This window comes from Anarhichas minor, unplaced genomic scaffold, assembly GCF_050575085.1.
Source record: "Anarhichas minor isolate MPS153535 unplaced genomic scaffold, ASM5057508v1 ptg000040l, whole genome shotgun sequence".
Taxonomy (NCBI): domain Eukaryota; kingdom Metazoa; phylum Chordata; class Actinopteri; order Perciformes; family Anarhichadidae; genus Anarhichas; species Anarhichas minor.
In genome coordinates this window covers 9,225,302-9,250,898 of record NW_027466486.1, presented here as the reverse complement: position 1 = coordinate 9,250,898, position 25,597 = coordinate 9,225,302, and the positions used below count along the sequence as shown (strand labels likewise).

The 25,597-nt window shown below is 42.3% G+C and overlaps 2 protein-coding genes across 7 annotated transcripts; one reads left to right on the top strand and one right to left on the bottom strand.

Moving 5' to 3' along the window:
* Positions 1 to 1,194: 1,194 nt before the first annotated feature.
* LOC142968077 (ADP-ribosylation factor 6) lies at positions 1,195 to 3,862 on the bottom strand. The gene is made up of 2 exons (XM_076107814.1): positions 3,705 to 3,862; positions 1,195 to 3,448 (listed from the first exon to the last, which is right to left on the bottom strand). The coding sequence occupies exon 2, from the start codon at positions 2,810 to 2,812 to the stop codon at positions 2,285 to 2,287; it is 528 nt and encodes a 175-aa protein (XP_075963929.1). The 5' UTR covers positions 2,813 to 3,448; positions 3,705 to 3,862; the 3' UTR covers positions 1,195 to 2,284.
* Positions 3,863 to 6,813: 2,951 nt separating this feature from the next.
* On the top strand, positions 6,814 to 21,094 carry aspg (asparaginase homolog (S. cerevisiae)). Of its 6 annotated transcripts, XM_076107925.1 has the most exons (18): positions 6,816 to 7,172; positions 8,459 to 8,585; positions 11,034 to 11,145; positions 11,378 to 11,503; positions 11,612 to 11,695; positions 12,565 to 12,691; positions 12,781 to 12,893; positions 14,249 to 14,434; positions 14,561 to 14,674; positions 14,774 to 14,893; positions 15,465 to 15,560; positions 16,422 to 16,585; positions 17,871 to 17,957; positions 18,468 to 18,567; positions 18,663 to 18,725; positions 18,873 to 18,932; positions 19,506 to 19,522; positions 19,955 to 21,094. In XM_076107925.1, the coding sequence occupies exons 1-18, from the start codon at positions 6,926 to 6,928 to the stop codon at positions 19,962 to 19,964; spliced, it is 1,953 nt and encodes a 650-aa protein (XP_075964040.1). In that variant the 5' UTR covers positions 6,816 to 6,925; the 3' UTR covers positions 19,965 to 21,094. The 6 variants fall into 6 exon arrangements, 5 of the variants coding, with proteins under 5 accessions (XP_075964043.1, XP_075964040.1, XP_075964039.1 ...); XM_076107924.1 differs by lacking the exon at positions 19,506 to 19,522 and having other exon boundaries at positions 6,817 to 7,172; XM_076107927.1 differs by lacking the exons at positions 6,816 to 7,172; positions 19,506 to 19,522 and adding an exon at positions 7,815 to 7,876.
* The last annotated feature ends 4,503 nt before the right edge of the window (positions 21,095 to 25,597 follow it).

Sequence of the window (25,597 nt, the reverse complement as noted above, 5' to 3'; positions counted from 1 at the left end):
ACATCCTGAGGCCTCTTACAGCAACTTGCTGAGCACCAGATTCTCCACACAGGGAATCTGCCGCCATGATTATACAGCCAGTAGCTCGTAGATGCAAACATTTGTAGGATACAGTGTCAAACTGACTGAGTGTGCATCCTATTATTGTAAATGCAAAGCAAAAAAAAAAATGCAGACTCTGTGCTTTTTGAGCAGCTTACATAGTGCCAGTTTTTATGTGGAGGTGTAAAACACTGGAAACAGTGCCCTGCAGTATGCCGAGTGGAAGAATCCTAAAAATCTGTGGAATATTACTGACTAATCTTCTGTAGCCCTAAACACAGTAGTCAGACCATTTGTCACCATTAATCCTGTCTTTGTCAGGAGTGCAAACACACTTGTTAATCAGCTTTAATGGAAACTAAAACATTCTTTCACTATGTCAGAATTACTCTAAAGATCGGACAGAGATTACACTCACTTTTGAGAGATTATATAAAAACACAGATTATGCTCCTGATTATGTGGAAAGAGTGCAACACATGGTTGTGAGTGGCTCCCATGTTTAAAAAGGTGCAATAAATGGTCTCATTAGCAACCAGCATCTGTTCATGTAACTCATAACTCAAGCGTTTATCCTATTTACATTTCTCAACACCAGCTCTGCATTAGTCAACTAGAACACACAACATTCCCGCTAAATCAAAACAACCGAGACTCGCTTTTTGATGCCAGTCCCAACTAATATAGCAAACTCAGGAAGTTACAGCTGACAGCTCAGCATAAACTCAACTGTGCCTCGCAACCAACACGCAACATTGAAAAATAATTCACAATTCAGCTGTATATCTCCGCTGCAAACTATGATGTGGCTCTGTTGTTGCTCCAAAAAGACCAGCAGTTGGACTTCCTGTTTTGTACATTTCCCCCCTCATTTACTGGCAAGGGAACTGAGGCCAACCACTTATTGAGGGTGGACATAAACCCTTTATGAAGAATCTGCCCACTAGCACTAAAACAGAGAATTTTAACAATACAGACCTCTACTTTTAACTAGGAGCATTCTTGAAACTTTCCCAGTTTTTTTTTTTTTTTTATACCGCTGTTCATATGTTAAACTACTTACAAATAGCTTAAATGAATATAACTTTTGGCAGATCACTCACAGGCCTAGTTACTCCAACTGCCTTTAATCCTTGAAAAAACAAACAGAAATAACAGATTTAAAATCACTTTTTTAATAAGACATTACAATGACATTGTTCTGTACATGGTTTCCCCCCCCCCCAGTCAAAATAAGAGTAAGAGCTGCACCACAGGGTGTCTTCAACATTTCACCAGTACACAGCTCCCTCTGACTGCACAACAGATGGACTCTGATGTAGGGTTACTGTACTTTCGTACTCATGCTACAGATATAGGCTATCATATAATGTCCCGATACTGAGACTAATCAACTGTGGAATCAGATTCAGAGAGCTCGGAGCTAAATGACATTCCTTTGGAAAGATTGAGTCAACTTACGTGTCACCCAAAATCAAAAATGCATCCCAACAAGCATGTTTAAGAGTTACTGGAGGCCTATTTGTTGAATATCGAGCACAATTAGGTATCAAGACGTGACACGGAAGGTCAATCAGTAAACTATAAAGCCCACCGAGGGGGATTGGGAGGGGTATCGAAACATGTCTCAAGTAGTTTTCTTCCTCTGATGTCAAGACTGATGACAATGAAATGTAAGCAATGGTGATTTATTTCTGCCTTATTTTTCCCTTGCAGCAGTCAATACCATTAAGAAATACTTTTCATCACAGTACTGTGTTCAAACAGATGTCAAAGTCCATCAAGTATACAGTGACATTAAAGATCTCACCTCAGAAAGAAAGGGAAAAAAAAGATCAGAGTTCAATGCAACGGAGACTGAAGAACCTTGAATAAAAGTTTTAGTCCAAGAATGAAGACAAACGCTTCAGCTTCATTAGAAAGAAAAAAATAATAATCATACAAACAGGGCAAAGAATAGGCAAAGGCGGTGATCTCTCTGGCTTTAACATTAGGACCAATTTATTCAATATTCATCGAGCAAACCCCAAGATGATGAATGTGATATAGGCCTGCTACAGAGGACAAGCGAACTTTAAGCCAGCAAACCCAGTTAAAGATAAATTAGTCGTGGGGTAAACGTAGTATTAAAAATAAATGGGAGATAATCAACTTCTTCTTCTTAACCATATTCATTTTGAGAAGTTATTTGTTACTTGCAACGGTATTATAGTTTTGACCTAAAACAGTCAGCACTCAATCATTAAGATTTGTAATTCGAGGTTAGCCATGTCAAGCCCTCATACAGTCCATCACCTGTGGTCGCACAGGAGGGCTGAACGTACCAATTCCTATCTCTGATGCGGGTCAACCCGAGCTTCTCTTGGATTTCGTGTGGCTTCATGGCGTCCGGAAGGTCTTGCTTATTGGCGAATATCAAGATGATGGCGTCCCTCATCTCCCGGTCATTAATGATGCGGTGGAGTTCCTGCCTCGCCTCGTCGATGCGATCCCTGTCCGCGCAATCCACCACGAAAATTAACCCCTGGGTGCCCGTGTAGTAATGTCGCCACAGAGGGCGAATCTTATCTTGCCCCCCAACGTCCCAGACGTTGAACTTGACATTTTTGTAGGTGACGGTCTCCACATTGAAGCCGACTGTGGGGATCGTGGTGACAGACTGTCCGAGTTTCAGTTTGTAAAGGATTGTTGTCTTTCCCGCAGCATCAAGTCCGAGCATTAATATTCTCATCTCCTTGTTGCCGAAGATTTTAGACAGCACTTTGCCCATTTTGAACTCTTGTGCATAAATACTTCGATCCTAACGAGAAAAAGTCTGTTAACTGTGCCGATGATGATTCACTTTGTTATAGCTTCAGTTTATGGGCTTACTTCTGAAAACATGACTCAGGGAAGAGCATATGTGGTGAAAAAAAAGTCAAAAATGCACACCTAACTGAACAGTACTTAATGGCTTTTTACTTTAAAGTATGTGCCTCCAGTGAAGTTGTGGGACATTTATGTTCAAAGTACCACAGTGTTTGCGGGCCCTACGCACAACATGGCACGGTTAGACTAAGAACTTGGCAGCAGCTGTTGCTGGACGTTCATTTTGTTGCCCAAATCAACATAAAGCTGTGTGTCAATGACAGGCCGTGGCGATTAAAATGTGCCGAGAGCAGACGACGTGTGTAGATAAGGCCCCGAAAAGGCCGCGGTACTTGTGAGTTCCTTCTGGTGTCCGGTCCTCCACATCGGGTGCGCCCTTGTTCTCTTCACCGCTACCGGAGGAGAAAAGCAGCTTTCAGCGGCTAGTCCATAAAGCGTCGCGCCGGGTAACTTCACCCTGCTGCCGGCGTCTTCGAAAGAAATCCTCGGTGACTCAGCAACACGTGTATCCACTCATGCAACTCCACTTCTTATCCCCCTGAAAAAAAAGACATTTAGGAGGAGGGTCAGACATGCCAAATTAGCAAGCTATCGCTCATGGCTGCTAAAGAGGGCTAGCAAGCTATCATTAGCTACCTGTTAGCTTGTTGCCTAGCAAGCTAGCCTAAGGCTAACAAGATAACGGTACTTAGCTGTCGCAAACTGATAATATCTGGATACAAAATACACGCGACAGTCGCAAAATGTTTGACTCACATCTCCTTGAGTTAAACATTAAAATATGATCAATTTACCTCCTATCTCCCCCTCCTGTCTCGATAAATACACCCAGCTCTCGTCTTTCTCCTGTAAGTCGAGCTGGTTGCAGTGCTGCTACACCGGAAAGGTGTGGAGCTGCATTAACCGCCACTTCCTCCCGTCGACTTCATTCAGCTCATTCAGCGGCTGCTCCCTCGTACGCGCTGTCTCGTGAACCCACGATTTCTAGCATTAAACAATAAAATACCCAAACTTACATGAAATATAATTAAACGTTATTTATATGTACACCATGTATCTAGTTATTAGTTAACGTACATGTAACGTTATGGTTTATTTTTTATAGCAACTTTGCCCGTTAACGACCCTGTTGCCTTCTTTTATGTTTCTTTGAAGTAAACACATTAAATATGAAAATATTTTGTTTACATAATAAAATTGAATATGGTATTGGTAATGTTTTAATATCTAATGTTGTCGTCTGATTAGAGTGGATCTCTATGCAATGTAAAGGGTAACACCACCCCCTTGTGGCAATTACAAGGCTTTATGAATTCACTCAGTCCCATGAACAAATTATTTTGTGCATTTTGTTTTGTCTGTTTTGACAATCCTCTGTAGTGGCGAGGGGTTGTCAAGCTGGTGTTTTGTTAAACTCATATTAAACCATGCCCAGCCATTCCTCCACAGTGCTTTTATTGGTAAAGTTTACTACTAAATGCCAAATGTATTCATTAACTGTTTGATCATCTCTATATGTATTTCAACTGTTTTTAAAATGTTCTTTTGCATAGACAGTGAACAGATAGACGAAGCCACATGAGTATGCAGAGATAAATAGAAACAAACTGGGGATGTTTGAGCATCTGTATTCAGCATTTAAATTGTCTAATCTGTTTAACCAATCCTAACCATATTGCTCGTGGGTATAACGATGACTTTAATTTTAACAAAATATAGAATCATTTTTACATATCAATCATCTATTTAACTGGTATACTATAATATGAAATAATATTGTAATACTCTTAGTACCCTGGCAAAACAATATAATAATATAATGAGAAAACATTATTCTAATCCAATCCAAACATTGGAACGTAGTGTGAGGTCACTATAGCCTGTCTGATTTCTTGCACCTTACTCAGACACCCACAAACTGCGACTTACTGACTTAACACTTATTTTTATACTCCCATTTATATTTAGACTTTTTCATATCTTCACAACACTGTCTTGTATTGCCCTGTATATTGCACGTTTGTACCTGTTTTGTACCTGTTTTGTACCTTAACGTTTCCTTCACTCCCATTGAATGTTGCATCATTCATTCTTTTGATTTGCACTGAAGACCAGAAGAAACACAATTCTGTTCCTATTGTACTGCACTGAGGGATGACAATAAAGTCTCTATTATCTTATCCATTACATTACATTACAGTCATTTCGCAGACGCTTTTATCCAAAGCGACTTACAATTCAGATCATATCACATTTCTACACCGTAGGCACAACTACGGGAGACATTTTGGCGTTAAGTGTCTTGCTCAAGGACACATCGACATGCGACTAGCAGAGCCGGGGATCGAACCACCGATCCTCTGATTGAAGGTCGGCCCTCTCCACTTAGCCACAGTATCCCTTAATAAATATTCATATAATTAATAAACATTCAGCTGGTACTGTATTGGTACATTTTATTTTAAGTGTGGGGAACTGGGAGACATACACTGAAGTTAAATGGATAATAACATTTACATATAAAATATACATTATTTTATTGAAGTTAAAGTGATTATCACATTGTAGAAATACTCTGTTCCTGCATTCAACATTTTACACAAGTAGAAGTACAAAAATATTAGCATTAAAATGTACTCAATGTACCAAAAGTAAAAGTACTCATTATGCAGCATGTCCCAATTAAGAAGGATTATGATTATTGGATACATTATTGTGTACATCCCTTTAAACAAAAAATATGAAAGAAAATATGAAGTTATTCATTTAATTTAAGAGCATCATAGTATAGAGCAAACATTAATTTTGTTATTGCTACAGTCTATTTTACAAAAACACAAGAAAGGAAAACCTGATTACGGGACAAAGATGCATTTGTTTCTTCAAGGGATCATATAGAAAACGGTTCCCATTTTTCTAATGATTCTGTTCTCAGTGTATAGGATTTAGGGGAATTATTGGCAGAAATGTAATAAAAAATATGTCTGTAATAGTGTAAAATGACCTGAAACTAAGAGTCCTTGAGTTTTTAGTTACCTTGTAATGAGCCATTTATATCTACATAGAGAGCGGGTCATCTATTCTACACGGCCACGTTTTTACAGTGGCCCAGGCCGGGAATACCAAACAATGAGCCTTTCGTGTTTTTACCTTGCCTGAAGGCCACTATAGTTCTCCGACATGCTTGGAAAGGGAAGGGTGAGCAGAGGGTTATTCAGTTAGATGCAATCTGCAACCTCACCAATAGATGCCACAACATCCTACACGCTGCTCCTTTAAACAAAGGCATATTGCAAAGGTGGCAGTCTGAATTAATTATACAATGAACACACACACACCAAATGGGTCATGGCGAGAAAGGATCTGAGTTTTTAATGTAGGGTTTGTGGTCATTGCAGGCACTTCATCAGGCAGCCTAGGAATCATGGGTAATGTATCCATTCTGCCCTCGGGCCCCAGTGCAACCGCTCTGTCTGCACTGTCTAGTTACGTCCCTGATACAAAGCAAGATGTCATAGGTAGTGAGGTTACACTACTTTATTCAAGTATTTTAGCTGCTGCATTCACTTACAGAACTCTTGAGTATGACATATTATTCAAAACAATTTCTAAAAATATATACGGCCGTTTCATTGTAATGCTGACCCACATACAGTAGTGTGGAGGAGGTTTGCTGCAACTGTCCATCAAGTGTGTTGCCCTTGACGTCTCACCCACATCTCTGACGTCAGAGTGGACACTGTCCATCAGCACTTCAAGGTCACAACTACGGATAAGGGTCCTGGGGGAGGAAGAGACATGTACTGTGGGCTACAGTGATATGTAAATATCATTAAAACCCTGGTGCCGCCCACTGTTTAAACACATGATAACGATTAATCTGCTTTACTAGGCCGCAGGATCGGTGACATGTTTCAGCGTGCCTGCAGTTCCTGAAGGACCACGTTGTTGGTGTTGAACAGTTGCAACCAGCGTGTTTAAAGGGCCAGTACCCGGCGCTCACTCTTAAGCCGTCATGGCGGACTCCAGCTTCAACAACCTGACATCCCTCGCGCGGGCTTTATCGCAGCCTACGCTGGATCTGACAGAAGTGACCGATGCCGTCTCTCACCAGAGAAATATCCAGCTGCATTCACGCAGGAGGAGAAGGTTGTCGAACTCGAGTGAGTCCGTGGAGCCGGCGACTTCCCCCTCCGCCGTCGAGGCGCGAGTCTTGGTTATAAACACCGGAGGGACCATCGGGATGACGCTTCATGATAACGGTATACGGTCATCGGAACGTAATGGATTGTTTTTCTGTCCGGTGCCCTGCAGCGTGGCAGCTCGTTAGCACAGCAGATCGCGTGCCGATGGCAGCTTCCTTGCATGTTCTCATTTCACTGCGAGCACGAGTTAAGTCGAGCAGCTGCGTGACAACAACATGCGAGCGCATCCCAAAATAGTCCTGCAAACAACTTATGCTAAGTGGAAACTACGTTGGTTTACATCCGTAAACTTGACTCCTAAATCCAAATGTAACACTGAATATTATTTTAGTGATGAACAGTACATGCACATTGTGAATCTATCGGGGAGGTCATGCTAAAGACTACAACTTTACAAGCTGCCCCTCTTGATGTAACTGTGGTGGGATCACATATTCTCTCAATGAATAACTAGATGTTGATTTAAGGGATTGGGCAACATCTGGAGCAGGTAGTGAGGCTGTTGTGAGTAGCCTAACATCCAAGGCCATCCATCAGTGTTTCACTTCCTGTACACTCCATGGACATGGACTCTGTAGTATTTACTCACCTCTTAAAGGTGTTTGTTGTTTTGACAATGCTATATAATAACATTGTATTGTGATTGTTAGGCTTGTAATTTAATCTTAAAATGAAATGGCCTGGAGATGAATCACACTTTTGTCTGTGGCTATGCAGGTCCATAATGTACACGCACACACCTCATGTGTCTCTCACATCTGGTAAGTTTAAAGACTCTGGGATCACCAATGTCTAGATGTTGCCATTCAATCTGCTAGTTTGACACTTCACAGAGTGAAATGTCTTGAAAGCTGCTGATCTTTGAAATTTGGAAATTACTCGACTAAACCAAGGTCATGTCGCATGTTTACTAAGGCCCGCCTCCCACAATGCAAAGCTCTGCTTTAAGGTCGTGTTTGCCGGGTGATTTCCCCTTTACTGTCACTCTTATCAAGTCATCCTGTCTTGATTCCCGACAGTATGATGACTTATGCTCGTGTGGCTGTCAGCTGCAGTGGTGCTGTGCTCACTGTATTCACAGTTCCTTTATATTGTGACTAATTTAGTGGCCTAAAAACGACTAACTCATTGTATGTAAGAATCATCGTTGGAGGGGATTTTTCAGCCCGTGCAACAATGATACTTCTTACAATTACCACTAGGGTTCAGTATGAGACTGATGTTTGGTGTTGAGCTGATTGTAATGCCTCTTGTGCTTTTCTCCTAAACTGTTACTGATTAACAGAGAGCACGCTAAGAAATATTACAATAACCCCCTTTTTAAATGTTTTTGTGACCCACAGTGCTTGCCCCAAAAGCCAATTCTTTTGTGAAGGGCCTGCGCAAGCTGCCCATCCTCCACGATGAGTTGTATGCCCAGCAGACCTGCCTGTATCAGTACTATGGATCGGAGAACAGCCTGGTCCTGCCGTAAGTGAACCCAGAATTCTTCCCCACTCAGTCAGAACATATAACTTTATTTAGAAAATGTACAATAATACATGTTCTGCTCTTCACACAGGATGTTGTATCGTCTACTCCAAGGCTTTTTATATAATGTATATAATATTCACATATTGTTATGTGGGGTTTTCACCATCTAAATACCTAAGGAAGCTTATCACAATATTTTTTCTTCTTAGTTTGAAAGAATGTTACACTTTATCTCATGTAAAGTTATTGCCCTGGAGAGCTGAGCCTGTCCTAAATCACATTGTTTCTACAGTACTTGCAAACCACTGAAGATTACAGACTACATGGAAACGATTCACTGTCCTCAATGCTTTCAATGACTCTAAACTGCTTTTGTTGCTTTAACAGGAAGCCAACGCCCCATTCTGACCATCTATTTCATGGGTGCTGTAGCACTGGTAGCATTGTTTGTGCTTGAGAGTGGTTGGCTGTCTCTGCAGTCCTTGAGACCAAATGTTTGGGTGTGCTTGCCTGACAGGAAATGCATGCCGACGTGGCCCTAAATACCAGGAAGGACACATGAGCACGGAGCTGTGTATTGCCTGAAGTATTTTTGTGTCTCTTACTCTTCGCTTGCTAATATCACCTCTGTCATCAACACGCCAGCTGCCTTAAAGTACTAGGAAAAGCAAAGCTAATCTACTCCATTGCTGTTTGTTTAATCCAGGTTGTCTTGATCTCTGGTGCATGTGCTGTGGAGCCCCTTGTGACAGGTCCCCCTCAGCGATCAACAGCCTCTTAATGGTCTTAAATGTCAGCGATAGTGGGGGCGCCTCCACCAGAATCGTACCCTTACTCACTCATTTCCATACCTCCTTCATGTTGACTGCCACTGTGAAAACCGACAGAGCGGCAGCAGGATGTGCGGTAGAGATAAGATACATCAGGCGGTGGTAGACTGTTTGAGGAGCTTATAAGAATTATTTTAGTGGACTTCAACCTCGCACTGCTCCCACACCTTGAGCTACTACACAAGAGCTTCCTGTTTGTGCATTGGCTGCTCGGTAAATGTCTTAAAATGTTAGCAATCAGTTAACTTTGAATAATATTAAAAACCTTTGCTAACTAATTGTTTGGGGGTGAGAGCATGATTCACTTTTTAATATTTGCCCATCCTTGAGTTGGCGTTGTGTTAATATATGCAGGCTCATATGCAAGTCTAATCCTGTTGATGGTACGTGGTTCCAGTCTATGTTGAAGGAGGGAATTAGTTTATTGATTTGTTGAAAAGCTTTATTCATGTGATGTTGAGAGACAACGCCACAAGACTGTTTGCCCCCCCCCCCCCCCCCCCCCCAACCTCCAACACCCCTCTTCGAGTCCCCAATCATGCACACGCACAGAAACACACAGGCATTCATTATTCTTAAGCTATGAGGCATCTCAGCACGGGTATGCTAATGCGTAGCGTTGCTACACCTTAGGGTACACTGCCAGATAGATGAATAATTGGTGATTTGAATAGTGTTTTCTTGTGGCACTTTGGCTTCAAGATTACCAACAACATATGTTCCAGGGTCCTGTGTGGACTTAAGGCTAATTAGAAGAGTGTCTGTAGGACTCCCGGTTGGGTGAACTGGGGCTCGTCCTCCCGCTGGTCCATTCATCTCCTGTCTTCAAGGCTGCCCTATGGTAATGTCGGGGGGGGGGGGGGGTGTCCCACCCTGTTTCTTTAAAAGGGAGATTAAAATGAAAATCTTTCCATGGCTCTTCAGCCAGTCACGCTGCCTAATGTGGAGTGTCGCAGGTGGAGCCGTGAGGCGCCTGAGTTAAAATCCACATAGAGGCAGCATGAATATGCATACACGAGAGGCTCCTTCCCTGGTAACTGGAAGGAAAAGAGAAACATGGACTTTCGCCCCCTAACCTGAAATGGCTCACCGAATAACCCTCAAGACAATAATGTCCCTCAGCGTTGCCTGTGTTTACCATACACAGCGGTTAAGCTCCACAGAACATTAAGTCTTTGCTGTGGAAAGGGGAAATGGCGAAACAGTAAAGTGCTGCTCTCTTTAACAGTATGCAGACATGCCCCTCCCTTTTACACTTTCAGAATCCTCTGTGTGTCTGAAACAGGTTTTGGCACCCTGCTGCTGAGACAGAAGGCCCGGCTAAATAGACTTTGCCTCGCTTCATAAAGTCAGCTTGGTTTTTAGCATTCCCCTACCCTCCTTTAAACTCACTTCTCAATTTTAACCTGAACTTAATCCAACTCTGTTTAACGCGCATGATGAAGACTAATGATCATTTGTCACAGTGAAGATAATAATAACGTGTTTAACCGTGTGTCCTTGATGTATTTTGGAGTGAACGTTTTTGCCTGCAAAGACTAAAACCACTGATTTATTTTGGGCAGTTGGTCCCGTTTGAACTTGTGTATATAATGACAGAACCTCTCTCTTGCAGGCTGAGTAAAGACAATAAGAGGATAGTCTACACTGTTATAGACTACAACCCTTTGCTGGACTCCTCCAATATGACCACAGATGACTGGGGTAGAATTGGAAAGGACATTGAGGTACTTGCTGCTGGATCCATTTCATTGTTAGGTTTCTGATTGCCTCCATTTCAAATACAACACCTAATGATTTATGCTTTTAAAACGCGAGGCATCAATCCATCCTATAATATTCATATTGCTCATAAAATATACGATATATTATTGTAGAAAAAAAGATAATTGTCTTTACGCTGCCATCTAAAACGATCCACAATATGTGTTTTTTTTTATTTATTTTTTTTTTCTCCAGAAAAACTACGAAAACTATGACGGTTTTGTGATCCTCCATGGCACAGACACTATGGCTTACACAGCCTCTGCCCTGTCCTTCATGTGTGAACATTTGGGCAAACCGATCATTCTCACCGGATCACAGGTAAGAGCTGCTGTCTACAAAGGGCCCAACAGACAAAAAGCACAAAATGTGTCGGCGGCATTTTAAATATTCTCTGCCCTCTGAAGACAAGGCCCATTCTGTCTTCAGGTGCCGATCTATGAGATGAGGAATGATGGCAGAGACAACCTACTGGGGGCGCTGCTGATCGCAGGCCAGTTTGTCATTCCCGAGGTGAGGAAAGGGAGATGGGACATAAATGAGACTCGGCTACTGTATTTGATTATTAGAGACATTTGGCAGCCTCACAGAGAAAACATGAACTATTGCCCTATTTGTGAAAGAAACAGAGAGAATAAAAGACTCTAGATGATCACCAATAGTGACTTAGTGACATATGTGGGGTTTAATAAATGCTAAATGAGTTTTAAATGAACCGCAGAATGAAAATAAAAAACCTTTTAATATTATAACCCTGTATATTTGTTAATAAGTTGAGAAATACGGTGAGATCTGCAGAGAAAGGTGTCACTACTGGCATGCAAGAGATAACAAAAGCTCTCCTAAACCACTTGTCCGGTGAGAATACTCTCGAGTGTTTCGCAATACCGAACAACATATACTAGAACAGGAAGAACACTGAAAAGTGTTTTCACACATTCATATGGGCTGCCATGCAAGGTGCAACCTGCCCATCAGGATCTAAACTAATGCTCAAACACACACATGGCTCAGCCTTCGGGAGCGATTTAGGGTTCAGTATCTTACCCAGGACACTTTGACATGCGGACATCTAACTGCCAATCTTCTGATTAGTGGTCGACCTGCTGAGCCAAAACCACGTATCCACAACCCAAATGCAGTAAAAAAAAACTGTGTCCGTTGAATTTAATTTTGCTGCATTGAGGGTTGTACTTAAACAGACTAGTATGTTTTTTGTGAAAAGCATTTTGCAATGAGTTTCTAGAAACCCGTTCCATCTGGAGCCGGGTGCGCACAGGTTTTCATGCATATGTTAAGTCCCGCAGCGTTGAAAGGATTTTTTTTGTCTTCGTAGAGGAGCAAATGGTGTGCAGTAAATGTATGTCTTTATCTCTATTCAGGTGTGCTTGTACTTCTACAACAAACTCTACAGAGGGAACCGTGTGACCAAGGTGGATGCTGGGAGTTTCAATGCGTTCTCCTCTCCTAACTTGGCTCCTCTGGCCGTCGCTGAAGTGGACATTACAAGTGAGCCGGTGGCGTCATGGGGAAAATAAATATTGCGTTTCTCCACTTTTAATCTTTTTTTTTTTTTTTTTCTCCGTCTTGTCTTTTAGTCAACTGGGATACAGTGTGGAGGGCAAACACCACAGCAAAGTTTCAAGTCAGCACCGAGCTGAACAGGAACGTGGGCCTGCTCAGGCTGTTCCCAGGAATCACTGCTGCTACTGTAAGTCGCTCAGCGCCTCAACCGGACCAGAGGTGTTCACTTTGTCTCTGTCACAGCCCCCTAATGTCCAGAGGTGTTCACTTTGTCTCTGTCACAGCCCCCTAATGTCCAGAGGTGTTCACTTGTCGTCCTTGGTCTTCGGCTGATGTTTCTCACAACAGAATAATGAATATTTCTCTTCGGGGAATTATTCAGCTGCTCATAGTTCTTGCACATACTTGTCTGATATGTCCAGAATGTTTGTGGTGCACTCCAGACAAATACACCTCATAACAGATCACTCATTACCGGCTTTGAATATAAGTATTTGCATAGTACTAAAATTCACTTTATTTCACCTGATGTCTTTTCGTTATTTATGGATAATTACAGAAAAATCAAATCCTCACAAAATGTATTTAGTGAAATGATGATGGGTAAATGAAAGGTAAATTAATCATTTTACCAGCTTGTTGCCAATTTCAAGTTTTCCTTCACAGTGTATTAAAATGTAATTAAAAAGATGTTCTTCCAAGGTAACCGGCTGTTCAAAAACTACTGTTTTGTCTAACTGCAATAAAATATAGTTAACTTTAATTTAATTGCGCTATTACCCGCCTTCCGTTACCTTCCCGGTCATGTAAACTGCCATCAAAGCTCAGCCCAGAGAAAGATGAGAGGGAGTTATGGGCCATGACCAATCACCCTGTAAAGAGGGAGGACTGGCGTAGATACTGTAACATTTAGCTGCACCTCCCCCTGCAGAGGCTGCCGGGAGACTGACTTTACTGTCTCAATCTGCTCACACTGCCCAGCTCGGCTATCAAGACTTTCTTACAGCCTTTTACTGCCTTTTACGAGGCACTGTTTTGATTATGCACCAGGCTCTTGTGTGCCCACTGTCTCTGTTGCACGAGAGCTTCATTGGTAATCTGCGTCAAAACTTCTCTAGTCAAACTGCTTATCGCATCAGAAAAATACCGACCGAACTTGGCAGTTTTAATGTCGCCTTCTTCTTACATTTTATGGTTACTGCTTTGGTCTTGCCAAGTGACTTTATGCTTGCTAACACCTTCAGATTAATTGCTCTCCTTCCTGTCATTTCAGTCATCTGCCATTCTAGTCATACGCCATGGCTAATGATGTGGTATAGGGCCTCCCGGTGCCAGCCAACTGAGATACTGGTTGCATAGACGGCACCAGATGGGCTTTTAGGAGAGTGAATGGTCTCATGCATTAGAGTGAGAGGGGCTGCAGGAAAAATAACACGGAATACTAATTCCGCAATTTGATTACGCGCAGCTGAGAGAAGCCGGTCCAGTTGGCCATGAATCTCGGGCGTTTGTAATGTGAATCCTTGGTATATCTGTGTCCAGGTGAGGGCTTTCCTGCAGCCGCCCATGGAGGGTGTAGTCCTGGAGACCTACGGCAGTGGAAATGCCCCCGATAACCGAACTGACCTGTTGGAGGAGCTGAAGAAGGCCACCGACTCTGGTGTCATCATCATGAACTGCACCCAGTGTCTGAGGGGGACCGTGTCTGCATCTTACGCCACCGGCAGGGCACGTCACTGCTAGTCAACCCTCACCCATTTCTACTACATTTTGTGAATGTTGAATTTCCCAAGTACAGAATGAAGAGACTGTACATGTATAAATATATATGTATGTATACCTATGACTTCTCAGGTGTTGACGGACGCTGGGCTCATAGCTGGTGGAGACATGACTCCAGAGGCGGCCCTGTCAAAGCTGTCCTACATATTGGCCAAGAAAGAGATAAGTTTTGATACCAAGAAAAAGGTTGGTTTCTACTTTCCAAAGAAATATTGCTTTTATAGAAGCATAAGAGGATCACCATGTAGATTAACATAATAATCATGTGTGTGTCACTCTGTCCAGATGATGGGTCAGAACCTGCGAGGTGAGATGGTTTCAGACTTAGCCGGAGCCAAGCTGTGTCTGAGCGACAGCCGTTTCATCCAGGTCATCGCCAAGTCACTGAGCATCAGCTGCAAGGAGGTGACGGCACCACCAATACACAGACTTAAATAGTAGTGATAGTTAAGACAAGATCCTGGTCAGGATAAAAGTTATTTTCAAAGCATCTTGGCCCTGAAGAGAGCTGAGGGGGAAGACTTTTAAGAGGCCTAAGGGTTTCTGAAGCAGTGGAGGAGATGGAGAGACAAATATTCTCCAAATGCTGAATGACAGTGAGTTAATGAAACTGATTACTGATACTGATTAGATGGTGCAGGGGTAACGTTTGTGGTCCATCTCATTAGAGATAGAGATATCTCCCGCCCAACACAAAAAAATGCTATAATACCAGAAATGACAAAATGCTAGATTTCTTTTTCAGGCCAAGTTAGGAGCTCTCTGACAGTATTCTCTGAATGTTCGTGAATGCGGCCCCAGTTGCTTTTTATGTTTGCCTTCCCCAAAGAGAAAACACTCAACTCACATAGACGTCCAGACATGATTAGGCTCGTGCATGCGGTGTTGAAAGTCTATTCCAAAAAGGCCAAGTTCATTAATTTCAACCTATTCAGAATAGCAGCAGTGTTTTGATTGAAGTCTGTGGTGTCTCCAGGAGCTGGAGGCCATCCGTGATGCCCTGACCCCCCCGCTGGCATGCGCTGCTGCTAAGATCGGAGACATAGAGGCCCTCGAAGCCCTAAAGGATATGGTAAGCAACCGTACGATCGCAACTACGCACAACCCTTAAATTCACACAGCCTGGGGTTATTATAGTTTGTCCTTTGCACTGTCAGCCTCTCCACATTGCTATTAAAATACATCAACCCTCTGAGGCTATGATACACAGCTTAGCGCTAGACTCCTAAACCGGCGGAGCAGCATATTACCAGGCTTATCTCGATCATGTTTGTTTTGTATAGGGTCGTATGGGTTGTATGTGGCTCGACTTGTATGCAGTCACTTCTTGGATTATCCTACAGCCTCTGTGGACAAATGGAAAGTCTAAATGTGCTGTGGTCACACCCACACAGCGATCTTTTAATACATGGTCCCTGCTTGTGATGAACTTTTTCTTTGAGGATTTCTTTTTTTCACTGTAATTTATCCTCCTACGCCGCATTTATTTGCTCGTTGCCTCTACATGTGCTGCTGAACAGTAAGGAAGAAGGTTAACGAACTGGTAACTGAAGGATAAGGCGTTTTTCTATGTTTTGTTTTTTTGTCAACATGTCCCATTTAAAAAAACAACAACAACAATCTCTCAATACATTCCAACACTGTCTGTAGCGCTCAGTCTCATTCATCGTAAACTACAGCGCCCATGTTAATTGTAATCAAAAACCACGTCACCCAGTGCAGCTGTGTGCTTTATTGATGTGTTTTTAGTAGTTTTTGGACAACAGTTACGCTCTATGATGGCACGAAGGGAAAATATAATATTTATTAAAAGGATGAATTTATTGCTGGCTTTGGTCTTTCCATTTTATTTTAGGTTTGTTGACAATAAGACAGATCTAGAATATCACCAGACCCCCAGGTGAAGTACACTGTGCATGTTTGTCTTTGGCAGGGCAGTAACTTGTGTCTGAGTGACTACGATGGACGCACACCCCTACATATTGCTGCCTGTGAGGGCCACCTCAAACTGGTGGAGTACCTACTGAATCATGGAGCCACGGTCTATGCTAAAGATCGCTACGGGGACACCCCCCTAACCAACGCTGTACGCTTCAGGTAAGACTCAAACAGTAAGTGCGGACGTGTTTGTTTTTATCTGTCTGTTAAAGTAATAATGCCCTTTATGAAGTTGCAAACACAACATTTCAAATCCCCCTTTGGCCATTATCAACATTGAGTATGTTGTTAATAGCTGCTATAGAGGGGACTTCATTAAATGAGCCGCTGCAAGGGAGGGAATCTGGCTCTGCTTAAATGACAGGAAGGGAGCAGCGGCTGTCAGAGGGGGGGTTGAGACAAGGGGAGCAACTCGTAATGGAGTTTAGAGACCAGGCAATAATTATAAACTAATTAGGCTAATTGTCACCTGACCGTTTAGACGGTGTTTATTTTTACCAAAGCAGTTTTTAAATTTTATTTTTTGTCATTCATTGACTTTGCCGTGAATGTCTAACAGAGAAGATCCGCTCTTAATGTTTCACTTTTAGTGCCATGTTGAGCCTCGGGGTGAAAACGTTGTATGTGTTGAAGCTGTGCCAAATGGCTGTTGTCCTATTTTAACGGTTGGCACTGCAAGTGTGGACTTGTTTCCTTTTGTGATGGTAGAGGGATGCACTGGAGCGCTAACACCTGTCGTCACTCTTCCGATGCTACACTCCTCTGGGTGCTCTGCCCTTCCTGAATGTGTTTCCTGAAATGACCGTAAGCACGGGAGCGTTGAGTTTGAGCTGTCAGGATGTCAGGATGTCACCGTGTCCGACTCGACTTGAATGTCTCCGACATTTCACAGTGCACTGAAACCCCGATGCCCATATAAGGAGTGGCAGAAAGCATAGAGAAAGAAGGGTTAAAGAACAAATATGGGGAGTGTCCTCTGAACCAGTCCGACCAACCTGCTCCCAGTTTCACAGATGAGAGATACTGGCTTCTCAACAGGAAGCCTTCGAAATGCTTTTAATAGTTTTCTTGGCTGCGCGTTGCTCTAAATACCTCTACGTGTCAATTGTAGGCATAAGTACAGCATAAGCAAGCTCAGCTGTTTATTTATAAACTGAGCAGTCCAGTGGTGAACACTTTCAGGCCCTTTTGGTTTCATCGAAAGTTTCCTGTCACCACAAGTGTCACTGCAGGTGACTCCTGCGTGGGTGGTTGACTGCAGGGGATGAGGAACTTGTTCTTACATGCCAAACCACAGTCACTGCCACACATCAAATCAAACTGTACTGTACAGATCATATAATCTAAGTGAAAAGTGAGGCTGAATGATATACTTATAGTATTTATATGTTACACATAAAGTCACAAGTATATAACTCTATTGCATCTTCTCTGAATAACTTAGGCACAAGGAGGTGGTGAAGCTGCTGAGGAAGACTGGAGCTCACTTCTCCAGAGACGAGTTGGATGAAGCAGGAACTGAACTGTGCAGGTGAGACGCGCATAGACCACGTCTTCAAACAATTGCACACGCATAAAGTGGCAAATTTCCCCGGTTGCTTCGCCATCATCACAGTGACCCATCCTACATAGTTGACACAGGCTCAACCAGTTGTCCCACTGTTACACAAACGGTAGGAATGCTCCCCGGCAGCATAGCTTCGCATTTGTTCTGCGTGTACGACACAATGGCTGGCGCCTGTTACATCTACCTGAGACACCCGACAGGTTTTGTCAAGACAAATTACAGTTTCAGAAACACGCCTTTTATAAGGTTCGATGAGCATGGCTTGTGTTGCTGTTAAGATCAAATGAAAATATCTAGGTCATGAGGTACAACGTTATCAATTTTTTTCCCTTGATGTGCTGCCTAGTTTCAGAAAAGTCTCTTTACACAACAATTTGTCCTTCACCCAATGGCTCTTTGATTGTTGATCATATCTCTTTTGGGAAACGGAGCCCTGTGTTGCAATAACTCTGTTGTGTACCTCCTGTGTGCCAGCCTGGCAGCCAGCAGTGACCTGGAGGGCCTAGAAATGTGGAAACTTGCTGGAGCTGATCTGAATAAACCAGGCTATGACGGACAGACAGCACTTCAACTGGTGGGTCCTCGGGACATATAGTCCACTTTTAATAACAAAGTTCACAAGAAAACCCTGTTTTATTGATTCGTTTTCTCATTCTTCACCTGTCACAGGCCCAAGCTATCGGCAAAAAGGACGTGGTGGCATTTTTAGTCCAACTCATCAAAAAATCCAAGGTAACCACTATTCTCCACTTTAGCTGCTTCACATCTCCATTTCTGTCACCAGCTTTAACTTTGATTTGCACACACTAGCACTCAGATTGGTATAATTCTCTGTCTATATTTGCCTCTCATTTACATGTTTGTTCTGTTTGATTTCAGCCAGTATTTGGTGAATTTAATGAGTATGATGAATATGAGGATGAGGATGATGATGATGAGGTAAATGAGATGTGGTGTGTTTTCCGAGTTTGTGCATTTCCAAAATTGAGCATGAGCATGCCTGTGTACCTGTTGTAAAGCCATACATCCATGCGTTTTGTAAACCACTCATCCTGCTCAGGCTTGTGTATCCCAGCATGCTTTGTGTAAGAGGCAGGTTTCAACCCTGGTTAGGTCACAGGACTAAAACAGTCACACCTACAGGCAATTTAGAGCTGCCAATTCACCTGGCACCTGGAGGAAACCCATGCAGTCAGTGGGAGAACATCAAACTGCTCATGGAAAAGACTCCGTCGTCCCTGCTAGGTTTCAAAGCGAGGGCTTTCTTGCTAGCGGCAGTGCGAATCACCCATGGGGCCCGTGTGCATATTGTGTTTTAAATAACACATACACAGTCAAATATATTAAAAGAGGTTTCAAGGGATTCAACAAAAGAGAGTATAATTGGTAATAGTTAATGAAAAATACATTTCTAAGTAAAAAAAGTGACGAATCGATTAGTTGATCGACTGGAAAATGAAACAGAAACAATGTTGACCCCTTTCTAAAAGCAAAAATGTTAATCATTTACAGGTTCCAGTTACTCAAATGTGAGTATTTCCTGGTTTCTTTTGTTTTATAACAATGTAAATCAATTTCTGGGAAATTATGACTGGCCTGTTTCTCTGCTTTATGACGTTTAATTGATTAATCTTTTAAGTCTATAAATCAAGAAAACAATCAACAGATTAATTTATAATTATAGTAATTGTCAGTTGCGGCCCTGCTTTCGAGAAGCAACCATGACCGTTGAGAGTTCAGCTAAGCGTGCCTCAGACCTCTTTGTTTTTCATCAAAACTACACCAATACCTGTGAGTGCTAAACCTGTGCAGCCTGCTTTACACTCGGCTGACTTGTGTGTCTGTGTTTGTGTGTGTGTGTGTGTGTGTGTGCGCACACTAGTAATCAAGAGCACCGAAACATCTCTCACCTCCCCAGTGCTTCCTGTTAATCCTGTCCTCTTTTTGTCTCTCCGTGGAAGAGCGGAGTGATTGAGTTTACAGCCGCCCCGACAGGACTGTGAGCTGACGTTGTCTCGACCAACAGGAATCGTCCTCCTTCAGCATCCACGTCCCTCCCCCAAGCCGTCCTCTTCACACCGTCCGCAGCACTATTATATACTTCACAGCGCTACTGTGACTTTGCATGTTGGATTGTCATACTTTCTTGCAGTGTTTCCCTCCAAACCCATTCATAGCACAACTTTGTGTAAGCACTACTTTGAGTGCAAGGTCAACAAAAAGGGCAGCACTACATGTATGCAGATGTGTTATTGTTGCACAGTAGTATATGTATGAGAATGTCCAATCAGGGATTGAGGGTGAACTTCACCTGAGCTGTTTTAACATGGAGAACGCTGAAACCTCCCATTACATCATGTTGTTATATGTACTAAAAGAGTTACAGAAGTCTTGACTACAGTAACGTTACTTTATAAGATAATATAGCAATATATTCAGGATATCTGAAAGTACAGGGTACACTTGCAGATTTTATTTTTACAGTGAAATGCTGCAAAGTTTCAAGTAAACTAATGAACATATCTTTGTATTATCTGTGATGTTATTCAACTATAGCCCTTGTCCACTGGCTCTGAAGCAGAGTACTTCCTGTTGCTCAAACAGGTACTACAAAGACCTGCACTTATCTTCCAGACTCATCCAGCCTGTTTCTTGCACTGACTAGCAAGATGGAAGATTCGCATATCTCACTCTGAAATGGAAAAAGGAAAATTCAGACTGTTGTGTCTGTGTTCTCATTCATTTTGATGTCAAGTTGTATTCTTTGCGTCCACGATCACAAACAAATGGCTTAATGTACTTTCCTTATTTATATTGTGTGACAAGTAAACAATTTCAAACATCGCTACTCTTGTTTGATTTGGAAAAGTTAATAAATCAATCTTGGTCCGTGTAGTTTACACTGTCATGTTAACATCTGTCAGGGAATCTTCTGTGATTAATGGGACTTTGAAGTGCAAATGTTCAAATGTTACTGTCCCATTGATATATTCAAAAAGAGTGTCTCTCTGTGTGTGTGTCTGTGTGTGTGAGAGAGAAAAAGGGATTCGGTGGTCGTCTGTGGAAATAAAAGCAACGGAAATAAATCTTTTCTTTCAAAACATCGTCTCCTGTGATTGCTTCTGAGTTGCTCCGAACACTGAAACTCACATGAAACTGTGCTTATACTGCTCCTGGCTAAGGACTCCTGAGCAATTTCCAATTTGACATGGTTTTCTATATGAATTAGCGCGGGTCTAACCAATTGTTGAAGGTCATTTCTCTTAGTGCGCAGAGTCCCTTTGTGTTCTCTCAAGAAATGTGTTCTGAATAATAATTGGATTCATTGTGGTTGCAGTAGGCCTTTAGCAGAAATACATCAAACCCAAACGTGGCGCTTTCTGTCTGACTTTTCACTGAGATAAATCAGACGGAAATGAGACAAACTTAGAAGACAAAGATGACATACAAATGCTTTATGTCCATGTGACTTCTCAGCCTGCAGTGGCTGGTATTTGCTATCTCTGTCTAGAGGGCGGCTGCCCGTCGAGCTCCTTGCTGGTGGAACCCAGCTCAGCCGGTCGGACCAGCATGGGCCTCATTCCTGCCTGAATGAGAGGCTTGTATGAACCTAGCCCCAAAACAGTATATAAAAGGCAGTTGACTCTGCATTCACTCAGTCGGGCTGGGATGGCACCAAGGAAGCACCGCTGCGAGGACAGAGTTCACCTTCTCCAGGTAAGCACGCTTACAGAGAGCTTGCAGTTTGCCGCTTGTGAAGGTGCATTTTCTTCGTACTGATGCCTTTACTACCAGCAGATTATTTCAGGAAACTAACTCTAGCTGCTGTTTTTTTGTTTTGTTCTTTCAATAGTGGAATCAACAGTTTGAAGGAAAGACTTTTCCCTGAAGAAGCCTGTGGTCCCTCTGATTAAGTGGTTCTCAACAGTTCAACAGTTCTTTGAGAAAATTGTGAAATGTTTAGGACCACTTGACCAGTCAGACAAATGCTGCCAGCTTGGGGAAAATGCTGCCTTTGAGTCAATCTTTAACAAGGAAAACCTCTCTCAAGGCCTGACTATGAATAGTTTTAGAACAACCGTGTGATTTCCACTGTTTCCTTAATGTCTCTCTCTGTCTTCTACTCCCATTGTGCCCCCTTGTGTTACAATGCCAACTGCAGTCCAGGAACCGTAGGGGGCTGTAAAAATCTCCAGGCTTCAGTAATTTAATTCTGCTGGCACACATACACATTTTTAACAGCTCCGCTGCTGCAGTAACACCCGTCTTTTTGCTGCCTTACTGTTGTCACTATTGAGAGGTACTGATTAAAACAAGTCAATAAAGAATCATTTGCCTCTGTTGAGTCCGTGAAGACAGTCTGCAGGGACGGCACTGTCCAAAGTACTGAAACTTGCTGCAAAATCAGTGCATCAAGGACATCTAATTTTCAAATTATTATTATTAAATTCTGTATATTTTTTATTCAATGTATGTTAATGATTATACATGGGCAGTGGAAGTAGTATTCAGATTCTTTACGAAGTAAAAGTACTAATACCACACTGGGAAAACACAACCGTACTTCAGTAAAAGTGTGTAAGTATAATCAGCAATTTACTTTAAGTACAAAGAGTAAAAGTACTCACTTAAAGGGTCCCTTGTTAATGTTTTGGTATTGTTATTACTGCTGCATTTATATGTTCCATTTTACTGCTGTGGATGCGTATGGTTGTGCTAATTTTAACTACTTTATGTACTTTTAGGAACACTTCATCCTTCAATTTAGCAATAAAATTCTATTTCAAAGTCACCAAGTTGGAGATTCGTGCTTTTCACTGGACAGGAGGGCTTTGAAAAATCGTAATCCGAAAGTAACTCGTTACAGCTGTCAGACAAATATAGTGGAGTATAAGTAAAGTTATATAAAATGGAAATACTCAAGCTAAGTAGGCCAACCAGTATATCGACTTTGTACTTAAGTATAGTATTGTAAATAACCAATTTCCTGGACTTTTGTTCTCTGTTACACTGATTATTTAAGTACTTATTAGTCCGAAGCTGGACTCTCTTAGACTGTGAATGCCTTCATTAAATTCCAAACACTCATGTTTCCATTCAGATCTTTTATTTTTTAATTAAGTTTGGTGGGAAAACCAGACCTAAAGACTCAAACTCTGACACAAGAAAATCCGGGTGCCTTTTCCCCCCAATGTATAGGCTACTTTATGCTGCATCAATAATTCATGAGAGCACTCTGCACCGATTATTCCGAGTCTCCTTTTAGACAGCCCCCTTCTACTTTTCCCTTTGATCTCCTCCATGCGCCAAGAACTATCAATATTTGCTAAACGTTTCTCACAAAGGCTGTCCGTGCACCGGGAGAAGCCGCAGACTGAGGGTCTCACGGGCAAGGGGGATAAGACATAAGAGAGGCATTAATGAGAGGCCCAGAGCGATTCCCCTGTGCGTCCGCAAGGGCAGCAGATGTAGCACATGCAGTCCCAGGGGATCCCGTCCTTGGAATTTCATCAGCGGCCGGGGGAGACCCAACCTCCTCCACTGGGGAGGGCTGGGTGACGGACGTGGTAAATCATCTTTACTATGGATTGTAATTATCGGTCTGCTGACAAACCCTCTGCCTCTCCCCTCTCACAAAAAAGTGTGCGCGCGCGTGTGTGGGTGGGTGCGTGTAAGTGAGACTAGGGCGTGATGAGTCGCGTGGATTGCGAGGTGCTTGTGGGATCAAAAAATAATTTATTCATCCCTACAAATATTTATTATGTATCCCCCTCTGCTCGGCTGTTGTTGTTGCGTGAGTTTAAAATCTTCATTTTTTATTAATCATCTCTGACCAGATAAAAAAAAAAAAAAAATGCTGTAAAAGCACATCAAACGTTTTGAGTTCTGTCCCACTGACCTGCAACGGAAACATTGAACTACATGAAGTTTAACTAATTTTCTTTTTTTTACAGCCAACTGAACTCTCTCGTGATCATAAGTGTCAAATGATTCAAGTAAAAATCCACCCTAAATGTATTTCCCCTTTAGCTATTCCACTATGTTTTCTTTCAGTTAAAGAGGTGCTCCATCAACGTTACAGTCAACCTGTGAAAACAGTGCGTCTACTGTGGCTCTGGAGGCAGGATTCCACAGTGATATCAAGCTTGTACTTGGACACTATGCACTTTTAACAGAAACTGTGTTACAATCTGAGGGCATTGGGTTTGTAAGAGGTGGGCATTTGGGGGCAAGCAGGAAAGTTCTAATGCATTATGGGAGATGTAGGATCTAGTGTTTTTGGAGCCTGGCCAAATAGGAACTAAAAGTCAGGATATCTGCTCTGCTGCTGAGATTTTGAACATTTTTAAAAATCAGTCTCTTTGGAGTCCTCCGGCATTAAGGGAGTGCAATACTGAATCCCACAAACCTGGAACAACATTGATTCATACAGTTTTTTGTTTCAATTGTCACAATTAACATGAGTTTGCATTCTCCAGCTCAGAAAAGATATCTCAGTAATAGCTCTGTCATATTTTGCCCCACTGTTCAGCCTCTGCGGAGCGACTCCATGGGGATGTTGAGCTTCAGGAGAAACTGGTTCAACTGAGCTGACAGAATGATCTGTCAATTCTGATTTAGATTGAGCTTTCCATATCAAAAACACAGTTATTCACATTTGCTTTAATGCTGCACAGTCAGCCTATTCGACTAATGGCTATCCACTCAGTCCTTCAATCTATGGGAGCCTCAGCCTGATAGATATGTTGAAGGCCATTCATTGGATATTGATTACCAATCATGAATTTCAGACACTAGACACATTATTTAGCATCAATGGCTACACATAGGCTACCTTAACCCTCATTCAACTAACAAACTTAACATACAGGGACTGAATAAAGTACCATAAGAAACAAACATCATAGGAACAGGAACACATTGGTTGGAGTGACAGAATGAAGCGCCTGTGAGATATGACAGAAAGTTTACCTCAAGGGTCGACGGGGACCCCAGTCAGTAGGATTAAGGTTAAATTATCAAGTTAAGAGGTCACAAAAGAGTTTATTCAGTGGAAGCACATTTTGTGTGATTCTATTTTGATATGGCCTGCAATAAAGTATATCAAAATCAATACAAATCAAATCAGTTTTATTTGAATTGGAAAAACAGTTGGTCTTCATCATCAATAACAAATCAAGTGTGTCCTATGATGTTCCATGTGAAAAATGCAATGTTATAAAGCAACTCTATAAACATATACAGTATACTTTATAGTACATCACGCAGGAATATTATGTAGGAGAAAGACATAAAGCCATGATGAGGTCATTATTGCGTGCCACAGACGTACATGAATATTATAGGAATATTACAGGGAATGTGTCATTAGGGGTTATGGCCAAGGCTGTCATTGTGTTTTACATCTTCGTGTGGGGGGCTGACAACGACGCACCAGCAAATCGGGAGGGAGAGCAGGTCATCACTGTCTGACAGGGGGGGGGGGGGGGGGGGGGGGAGTGAGTGAGAGAGAGAGAGGGGGGAGAAGCGGGAGTCAGAGAGAGAGAGAGAGAGGGAGGGGGGGAAACGGGAGTGTAAGAGGGAGAGAGGCTGGAGAACAGAGA

Bases quoted from the DNA above. Each gene is read 5' to 3' on its own strand.
- aspg (XM_076107924.1), top strand. From the start codon at position 6,926: ATGGCGGACTCCAGCTTCAACAACCTGACATCCCTCGCGCGGGCTTTA. The intron at 11,146-11,377 runs GTACTTGCTGCT...TTTTTTCTCCAG, and splicing joins GAATTGGAAAGGACATTGAG to AAAAACTACGAAAACTATGA. The intron at 14,675-14,773 runs GTTGGTTTCTAC...CACTCTGTCCAG, and splicing joins GTTTTGATACCAAGAAAAAG to ATGATGGGTCAGAACCTGCG.
- LOC142968077 (XM_076107814.1), bottom strand. From the start codon at position 2,812: ATGGGCAAAGTGCTGTCTAAAATCTTCGGCAACAAGGAGATGAGAATA.